General features: G+C 41.5%; 1 protein-coding gene across 1 annotated transcript; it reads left to right on the forward strand.

The window, feature by feature from the left end:
* The first annotated feature begins 1233 nt into the window (after positions 1-1233).
* ISCA1 (iron-sulfur cluster assembly 1) lies at positions 1234-8142 on the forward strand. Its single transcript, XM_062513357.1, has 4 exons — positions 1234-1361; positions 3492-3545; positions 5243-5348; positions 5789-8142. The coding sequence occupies exons 1-4, from the start codon at positions 1281-1283 to the stop codon at positions 5935-5937; spliced, it is 390 nt and encodes a 129-aa protein (XP_062369341.1). The 5' UTR covers positions 1234-1280; the 3' UTR covers positions 5938-8142.
* Positions 8143-10586: the final 2444 nt, after the last annotated feature.

The raw sequence follows: 10586 nt of genomic DNA on the forward strand, positions 1-10586 counted from the left end.
AAAAACAGGGAGATAAAGGAAAATGTCCTGTTGTCGACTCAGCAGTTGTGGTGACATCACTCTCCTTAGGCTGACACATCATATATTCTGAGATGCCCACCCCCAGTGTACAACCACCCCTCACTAGGTAAGCTATATGCCATTCGACCTCCATCTAAACATAAGAAAATAGTACAAAAGTGAATTTGGAAGAGTGAGAAGTTAGGAAAGTCTCCATTGTAACTTCTGGAATCAGTTGACAGTCTCAACATCTATTTGTCCCTATGGGGACAAGTGTGGGGTAAGAACAGTGTTCTGTGAGTGGTAAATGATTGTCTTGAGCTCACTTTTGTTAGGGATTGGAGCTTTTTAGAACATTGAATTAATATATTGCTTTAAACATATCTGCAGTCAGCTACTATCACCAGCAATCCTTGAGGCTTAACATGTCAGAATTCAAAGCTGAATCCAAAACAGCAGGGAGGGGATTCTGCCCCTCTGCTCGCCTCTTGTGAGACACCACTTGGAACACTGCATTCAGCTCTGCGGCCTCCAACTTAGGAAGGATATGGAACTGTTGGAGTGTGTGTCCTCCTCTGCACTCCGTTGATAAGAGGACTGCAGCATCTTCCCTCATGAAGACAGGATCAGAAGGTGGGGCTGTTCATCTTGGAGAAAAGAAAGTTGTCTAGAGACCTCATGGCAACCTTCCTGTATCTGCAGGAGCCCTGGAGCCTCTTCATCAGGAACTGTAGTGATAAGACAAGGGGGAGATTTAGATTAGGTACGAGGAAGAAATTTGTTACTGTGAGGGTGGTGAGCCCCTGGAATGAGTTGCCCGGAGAAGTTCTGGATAAGGCCTTGACCAACCCAGTCTAGTGCGAGGCGTCCCTGCCCCCGGCAAAAGGGTTGGGAGTAGATATCTTTTAGCCCTAACATTCTAAATTAGTAAACACTGTTATTCCGTTACCTCTTAACTTGAACCTTCAAGGGCGCTGACAGACCAATCAATCACTAAAGGGTTTCAGAAAACCCTCCCCTTTCTACGTGACAGCTGGGCGGCTGTTTTGCCGGGGCACCTGAAGGGCAGGACGTCCTGCCCGTCTTTGCCGCTTATCTCGGCGCGCAGCCCCGCTGCCTGCGGAACCCCGCCCGCCCAGAGCCGGGCCGGGGCCGGGCCGGGGGGGGACCGGGAGCCGGTCCCGGGGGTGGAGCCGCCACCGCCCGGCCCCGCCCGCGGAGCGTGCGCGGTGGCGTCACGGCGTGAGGGCGGCGCTGCCCGTGGCCGAGGGTGCCGGGCCATGGCCTCGTCCGTGGTGCGCGCCACGGTGCGCGCCGTCAGCAAGCGCAGGATCCAGGCGACCCGCGCCGCTCTCACGCTGGTCAGTGCCGCGGACGGGCAGCGGGCGGGACCCGGGCACCGCGGTACCTCGGGTGCGGGAGCTGCGCCACGGGCGCCTCCGGCCCGGGCAGTGAGGCGGTCCCTGGCGACAGCGGGGCGGGCACAGGGACGGGGACGGGCGGGCAGCGCCGGGCCCGGATCGGCCGGCGGCGGTGACCCCAGCGGGGCGGCTGCGGCGGGCGGGCTGCGAGGGGCTCTTCTTCTCCCTGCCGAGTGGAGAGGCCGCAGCTCCTTCCTGCTGCTCGCCAGTCCCGCTGAGAGCAGGCCCCGCGCTCCGCCGCTCCGTCTGCGGAACCGCAGAGTTTGGGACAGCAGCGGTGCGGCCCCTGCGAGCGCGGGGCCTTGTCGCATAGACACCCCAGAAATGAGTGTGCGATTAAAATTTTTTATATAAAGGTAACGCGTTTCCTACCGAGGCTGACGTGTAGGTTCTTTCGAAGAAGGCTTTGCATGCTGTTGTTAATAATAAAGTTCATGCACTCTTAATAAAAGCGGCCGTGCTGGAGAAGCCAAGCTTGAAAACGTGATGTTTGGTCAGAGGTTGGACTCGATGATCTCAGAGGTCTTTTCCAGTTTCTGTTGCTGAGAGAGATCACTGCAGAGAAAAGTGCAGTCAGTTCCCCGCAGGAACAGGGGCAGATCGAGTGCACACAGTTCAGTCGTTTGTCAGAGCAGGTAATTCCTGTGCAGTAGTGGGTGTCTAACAAGAATAGTGGTAGTGGTAATTAGAAAGGACTTTCTACTGCAAGTCTCCTTGCTTTGTGTGTTCAGTTAGGCTCATAGTAAGAACTTTGCATTACTAATGCTTTTCTCAGTGTCTCAGAAACTTGTGGGGGTGTTATGGAAATTCTGACATTTGCGTTGTGTTCTTGCATTTCTGCATCAAACAGATCTGCATGAATGGTGAATTTTATCTGCTGTTAAGTCACAAGGTTACAAGCCTTAAGGTTAATGGGGAGAGAGAAGTAGGCCATAAGCCCTCTACACCCAACTGATTTTTGCCTGTAATGGATATGTGAAGAAATTTTTACAAGAACAGAGCTACTAAATTGAATTATGGTAGTGATTTTGGGGGGGAAAAAAATCACAAAGAAATTACATGGGTCTTGACAGGCTTGAGAGATGGGCTGATACTATCCTCACGAAGTTCAGCAAAGTGAAATGAAAGATCCTGCACCTGAATCGGGGCAATCCTAGGCACACCAACAGGTTGGGTGAAGAATGGATTGAGAACAGCCATATCAAGAAGGACTTGGGTCTGATGATTGATGAGAGGACATGACCCAACCGTGGGCACTCACAGCCCAGAAAGCCAGCTGTATCCTGGAAAGTATTGCTGCAAAGCAGCATGGGCAGCAGGGGAGGGAGAGGGTTCTGCCCCTCTGCTCTGCTCTGGTGAAACCCCAGTTGGAACCCTGCATCCAGCTCTGGTGCCTCCAGCATAAGAAGGATATGGAACAAATCCACAGGAGGCCACAAAGTTGCTAAGAGAACTGCAGGGACCTCCCTTAGGAAGACAGGTTGAAAAGGTTGGGGCTGTCCAGCTTAAAAGAAGAAAAGGTTGTTTGGAGACCTCATGGCAACTTTCCTCTATCTGCAGGGGGCCTACAGGGGAACTGGAGAGGGACTCTTTATCAGGATCTGTAGTGATAAGAGAAGGGGGAGATTTAGAGGAGGTGTTGGGAAGAAATGTGTTACTGTGAAGAAGGTGCCACTGGAAGGGGTTGCCTGGGGAAGTTCTGAATGTGTTCAAGGCCAATTTGGATAAGGCCTTGACCAAACTGGCCTACTGTCCCTGCCTGTGGCGGGGTATTGGAACTAGATTATCTTCAAGGTTCCCTTCCAACCCAAGCCATTCTGATACTCCAACAGCCAAAACCCCCACTGTTAAGGATTAAGGACTGAATTCTTGAGGTGTCTGCTTGCTGGCAGTGCAGGTGAAGAGAGGAGTGAAGAGGTGGTGTGCTCTGTGTCAATTAAGTTGAGCAGACATCTGCTTTACAGCTGTGTGTTTCTTACAGGCATCAACTTTAATATGTGCAAGCACTTACTGCAAATAAACAAACAAACAAACAGAAATCAAATTGATATGTATGCTTTTGTCTTTCAGACCCCTTCTGCTGTCCAGAAGATAAAAGAGCTTCTGAAAGATAAACCTGACCATGTAAGTGTAGACAGGGTCAGTCTGTGGGGTATGCTAAGGTATTAGCTCATGATTGTAAAGCATTTCTGGATAACTTAGAAGTTTGAACTGAACACTGTTAGAGATGTTTGTTAGAGATGTTGACATCTTTTTTGATGGAGAATGCATGAGCTTATTTGTATATCTAGCTTTGTTTTGTTATAAAATGAAATGCAAGAACAACTGACTGTAATGATGTTTCACTGTACAGTTACTGTTGAGGTTAATAAAGCTGGAAAAACTTTAGGCTTCAGATATTTTTGAGGTACATTTACATTTTTGAGCAACATTTAAAGTGGCAGAGCAGTGACTTCTGATAGGGAGAGAGCTCTTCAGCTATTATTTAAATTCTTGTAGGAATTCTCATTGTGAAGTATGCAATAATAAAGTTATATTCATTGCATTGCATTCAATGCATTCATATGCTTTGAAGAACATATAATTCTTAGGAAACTTGCCAGACAATGTGGTTTTAAGTAACCAGTGTTTCACCAAATAATGAGTTTGTCATCTTTTCATCTTGAGGGAAAGACACACAGAGGCTTCTTTTATAACCATTGTAAAAACAAGCATTAGCTTTTTTTTTACAGTTAGTATTGTTTGAAGAAGAATATTTATTTTATTAACGAAGGACATTGTTTATTTTGCTTCCTGCATGTCTGCAACTAACTAGACTTACTTGTTAAACCATCCTAAGGAAGCCCTGGGCCTACAATTCATATGATCAGTCATTTCCTGGCTGTAAAATGGTGTTTGTATTTTCCAACCCATTATTTGTAGCAGTTCCTGTAGAGAAAGATATTTAGTCTGAAAGCATTAGATCCAGTTTGTCTTGAGAGCCCATTTGATGAGAACTGTTACATTTTGATACATCATATGGACGGAGATAATAAAACTTGCTTCTTCAGTTATGAAGTACTGGTGTGTAGAAGGTGATACAGGTACTTCTTAACCATTCTTACACACAAATAGTTTTCTACTTGTTAAAACTTACCAATTTTTTCCTTACTTGGATGCTCTTTCTGTCAGACTTGTCGAATACTGTGAATGTTACAAAAGTTGACTGTTGGCTTTTAAGGCCACTTAAAACAGTACACATACATATATACTTGATTTAGGGAGGGGTTTGCTTCTTAAGTAAGACTGGCAAGAGAGGTAATGAAAAATGAAAGTATATGTTTTTCAGAACTTTGGTTTAAAGTAGGTTTTCTGAAGGTATCATTATAAGAGTTCTGTGATAATCTAGTAACTGCCCTTGTTTTGGCCTCACAGCTTCATAATTATGTTTCTGTCTATGATCTTGTCATAATACCTGAATTAGCATCTGAGTAAATTGTAATTTGAAGTCACAAAAATATCTGGTTTTGAAATTTGACTGTCTTTTTGAGACCTGGCTCCTACAGCCAGTGATTCATTACTTCAAAATTTAGTATAATGTAGGGCATGATCCACTCCGGCAAGCATCAGATTGTTTTTTTACCTTGACGGTCAAATTTATAAAAGAAAAAAAGAAACAGTTACCTCTTATCTGTTACATTAAGTCAGTTTTGCAGTTAGGCAGTGGAGAAAAATAAATGTCAGTATTGTTTTGCATACTTTTTAACTTGATGTTCTGAATAGGTTTTTAAAAGGAAGTCATGCATGTGGTGGTGTTTTTTGTTCTTGTTCTTTTTCTTTAGGTAGGTGTGAAAGTAGGTGTTCGTACAAGGGGATGCAATGGACTTTCTTACACATTAGAATATACAAAATCAAAAGGAGACTCTGATGAAGAAGTAGTTCAAGATGGTAAGTTTCTGGTGCAGTAGCAGAAGCTTCTGTGGTGCAGGAAACCTGGTCATTTTAAGAGAAAAAATCTATGTTGTCAAAGTTTTGTGCCTCTTGTTGGATTCACAGACTCTAAGAAGGGTATGAAATGGGTTCCTTTCTGTAATGCATGGGAATTGTGTACTCAAGCTGAGGTTCATTGCCTTGTTCTACAGCTTATTTCCCTCTGTATCATTTTTTTGTCCACTGTGAAAAAAAAGACGTTCATGTGTGCACATAAGCAACAGTTCCAGACTTCTGCCAGATTTCTTTACATAGAGTGAAGGCAGTGATGAAAGTGCCCCACATTGGGCGAGGGAAACCAACTGGTAGTCTTTACACTTAGCTTCCTCTTTTTTTATAACTGGTCAATAGAGAATTTCAAAGTTGTATGTAATTTCTGGTTTTCTGTTCTTTCCAAGGGGTTAGAGTGTTTATTGAAAAGAAGGCACAGCTGACACTTCTGGGAACTGAAATGGACTATGTAGAAGACAAACTGTCCAGTGAATTTGTCTTCAATAATCCAAACATCAAAGGAACGTGTGGCTGTGGAGAAAGCTTTAACATCTGAAATCTCAGGACTACTTTGACTTTTGAGCAGCCCAAAACACTTACTATTACAACTTCCAGAAGCATATGCATTTCCTTCAGGTTTGTAGGCTGCATAAAGTGGGGATACTATTAATAAAAATAAATAATTTGAAAATATAGGCTGTGTGTTAAATTCCACCACTGATGTAGTTATGCTGTAATTTTTGATGAGTTGCGATTTAAAAGGTAAGAACAGTAAGTACTGCAGTAACACCTCTGTATTTCCACTTGCTAAGGAAATTAAATTCACTGTTCTTTTCCTCGGTCATTTTCTTTGTCAATCCTACTCATACTTCCCCATTTAAAACCATTTGAAAGAATACATTTTGTTCTGCTTTGATTTGGGGAAAACAAACAAATCAATGGAAAAAAATTGCAGCCATTTCTGTGTGAGTATTTAGAAAGATTTATACATACAAGCTAACAGTCCTTGCTTACTTTGTAATTTTCCAGTGCTTTCATCTTTTTACAAGTGCATTTTCCAGTGGTTTAGTTTCTCTTAAATTCAGGGAAATAAAAATGTTCATATATTAATGTAATGGTAGTCTGTGGTAGTGCCTGTTGTAGAAATGCTTTAAAGAGGGCTAGCCTGATTTTAATTCTCTTCATTCTTTGTTGAAGTCATTTTCAAAGCGTGAAGTATCTGGGCACTGGAGGGCTAAGAAGTTATACACAGGCCTTGTTTTCACATTTCAGTTTTTTATCTTGCCTCAATTAATTTGCAAGGGTGGTAAAACTGCTTCCACATTTTCATTTCCCATGTTCACAGAATGTGCTGTGTTTGCACCAAAATCTATGAAAACTTTTATTGGGAGACAAATCTCAAATTTCTCATTACTTTTTTTTTTATAAGCATGCATGCTACTAATTTTGTTAGACTTTGAACTCTTTTTCATAAGTCCCTAGGTAGTCTCCTCTGTTTAACTTCTGTCTTGGATTTAGCTTGGTAACAGGAGAAAAAGCATTTTTAATTAGAAAAAACGTTATTACTTTTAAATTAATCTAGTCAGTAATTAAAATACAGTAAAAGGCCATTTTTTCTTTGGAATTTACTTTATCACAGTCTTCAGCAGTTCTTTATTGGTGCTGAGGCAGAAGTGTAAATGTCTTTGCAGACCTTTCTAAAACCTGGTATGAGAGAGGAACTGTTCCACCCTTTTATCTCCTGATTATCCAGAGATTACATTGTGCAGCTCAAATGCTCACTTGTGCAGAAAAGGTCACATGTCTGCTTGAGTAACAAGCAGGTGAAACAGCTGGTCAAAGTGGTGCAAATAGAAGGTAGAGGGACAGCAGGAGTCCTGCAGGTATTGAGATGGGAGTGATCTGAGAGCATTAATGCTGCATGTTGAAAATCCAGAGGTCATCTTGATGTGGACAGTTGTACCCACATGCCTGTCATCAGCTGCTGTAGATAGAGAATTGCACCTGCATTTTTGTTCTTCCCCCTGCACCTTTTCCCAAGGCAAAGGGAAGAATAAAAATGAAAAAATAAAAAAAGATGTTTCATCTGCTTTATGTAGTGCACAGGAACAGAAGGTCAGAATTACTTACAGTCTAATAGTAAATACTTGAATTTTGGTTGTATATCACCTTTTGATGTAAAGACACTATTTCCTTCAACAGTCAACTGTTGCACTTAGTTACTTTATATAGTGATTCAAGAATTAGTGGTAATACACTGGTGAAGTGCTTTTAGAGTGGTGTAACTCTTTCACTCTTGCCAAACAAAAACGTGGAGTTCATGTGACACACTTGCATTAAATCTAAAACTCCAAGCTAAGGGTATTTCTTCAGATTGCATTTCTCTGCTTCTTGCTAGAGATAAGACTTGGAATGTGGTAACACTGGTGGTTGCTAAGAGTGCTGGTACTTACTCATTTAACTTGTTTTAGTGTGGAGGGAATTGGTTTGAAGTTTATTACATACCTGTGGCATGTATAGCGATCCTTTTTGTGTGTTTGTGTATGCCTTGAATGAAAGTTTGCACTTTTGTACTCCCATGAAGTAATCATCTTAAGTTGTCACCTTACTAAGACAACTAATGCACAATGTGTTAAACTTCTACTAAAGTGCTATTTACAGTTGCATACAAACTATAGTTTTGTCGATTGGTCTATGATAATTTTGTGCAACAATGTATGTAGATTCCTCAATTATAATAATAAATATAGCCTATTGGTAACATGAAATATCCTTATCTTGAATGAATTTTTTAAAGTAATTAATAAGCACTGGGGGAGAGTACAAATTTATGTACTGGGATTGCAAAGTAGACACAATGCTATTGTTACATGACTTAGTATTTTCCCAAAATATTAAACATTTCTGGATATTAACAGCATTGAAGTGGCATAGAAATATATGGCAAAAAATCAGTTAACTATGTATATAAGATATTAATGTGTACTGGAAGAGTGTGCAGTTAATGCACAGCCTTGTGTTAAAATTCATGATGCACTATTCTCAGGGTAAACATTCTAGCAAACAAGATGAATACATTTCAAAGGCTTTCACATACCAAAAATCATTATGGTATGTTTCAATGCAGAATAATGATTTTGGTGAAAATAACTGCTGATGTAAAAGGTTTTTGAAACTGGCTAGGTGTTTCCAGGATGAAAGTAAAGGGTTTTCTTCACCATTCCACTTCAGTGCTGTATCATGGCACTTACATTCTGTAGTGTACTCTGTCCGTGACACATTTGGGGTTTTCTCTTAGGTATAGTCTTTGCACCTCTTAAGGTTCCTTTTGTTGTTAGGTGAAAATTCTGAACACTAGAAGGTGAAGTAATGAATTCTGAGAAGATGTGAAAGGTCATTGATAAAATTACATATTCATTATGCTAGAGAGAGAGAAAAAAATCTCCAACAGAGCCTGGAAGCTCTGTTGGGAGTTCTTACATAACCTGTAAAAAGCCACTTTCTTGCTTGACCAGGTTGGTATCCCTGTTGGACCAAGTTTTATAGCTCTTTTTGGATGGCTCAGTAAGATGAATTTGTTTAGGAAAAAATTAAGTAGCTCAATATGCAAGTCAATGGGACATCAGGTGATGGAACAAAATGAATAGGAGCTACAAAATAAGATTTCAGGGACTAACATTTTCATGCAGAAGAAACTTCTTTTTTTAAAACTTAATTTCTATATGCTCTATGTTGTTTCTATTAGTTTTGTTGGGGGGGTTGGTTTTTGTTTTTTTTTTTTTTGTAACTGTAATTATTGTTTAAACCCATTTATTTAAATTAGCATCTTCACCAGTGGAAAAAATCAGCCCTTATACTACCGTTGTGCTTAACACTGGCTGCCTGGCTTTTCATGACACAATTTTTTTATGATCCTAAAGTTTTGCAGATTCTTCCAATGAAGAATTCCATAGTTGTCTGATGTGGCAGAGTGTGCTCCTCTGCCTTCATACCAAAATAACCCTCAGAAGAGTACTTAAAATAAAAGAATATTTTGAAATTACTGTATCTCATGACCAATACAGCTTTTTGTCTGTGAAGTGATCTGCCAGACAGTGAGCAGTTTGGGCTGCCGTGTGCGTTACTGCCACTTTTAACATCTAAGAGATGTCCTGCTTCAACGTGGTGAAGGTGATGTAAGTACTTAGTGCAATTCTGTATGCTTTCGGGTTGAGCAGCATTTGAATAGCAACATTTCTATACAATGCCTGGCATTTTTCTTAAAGGGAGGTACAGCAAGGGAAGATTAACCACTCAGTTTTAGCAGGGTCTTCACCCTCACCTTTTAAGCTCCCTTTCATTGGGCTATGCCTCAGCCTGTGCGTGCCTTAGCCAGCAGCTGTGCTGGCTCCTCACACAAGAACCCCAAGCTCTTCACACAAGAACCCAGAGGTCCCAGACCCTGTCTGTCTAGGGATAGGGTGGCAGGCCCACACAGACTGAATTCCAAGGGCTAGTTCGTGGGAACAGATACTGACACTGGGTGGCAGCAAGCTTCTAGTCCATACGTTTCAAAAGGCAAATCGCCTCTTTCCTCATGTCCGTGTTCCAAGTTTCATACTGGATATCCCAAATAACAGAGTACTCCTGGCTATACAGGTGGAAAGCAATCCTCAGCTCTGCTGTTTGTCTTTCTTGCACTCTGTTCTGTGCTTTGTATCTGTTCCTGACACCTGGCAAATTATCGCAGAAATCCAAATTGCCAAACCATTTCCAAGATGGAAAGAAAGCAGAGGAGCTTTATGACCAGCTTTAGCTTCATAAGCATTGGGTTTTTTCACCATTCCTTCTCATTTTCACAACTTACTACTAAAAGACTGGCATTTGGCTGACATCGGGTTCTGGATATAAACTCAGCGGAAATGTACACACTGTTACAGCATCCTTAAGTTCACTTTCATCCTCTTTGTAATCCATTTTATACATGTACCATAATACAGTGTTCCAGACAAAATACTTTTTTAAACTACTTTTGGACAATTCTGTGAAGCAAGATATAATGCAGAAAATATGATAATTTTTTTTTTCATAGAGCAGTTGACATCTTCAGTCTATTGCAAACATTTTCAGATATGAATATTACATATGAGTTTAAAGGAAATTTACTCATCATTATTGTAGACTGTTTGGGAACATGGTTCTTTGTCTCTTCTGTGGTCATGCTTT

The sequence above is a fragment of the Cinclus cinclus genome, chromosome Z (genome assembly GCF_963662255.1).
Source record: "Cinclus cinclus chromosome Z, bCinCin1.1, whole genome shotgun sequence".
In the NCBI taxonomy this organism is placed as follows: Eukaryota; Metazoa; Chordata; class Aves; order Passeriformes; family Cinclidae; genus Cinclus; species Cinclus cinclus.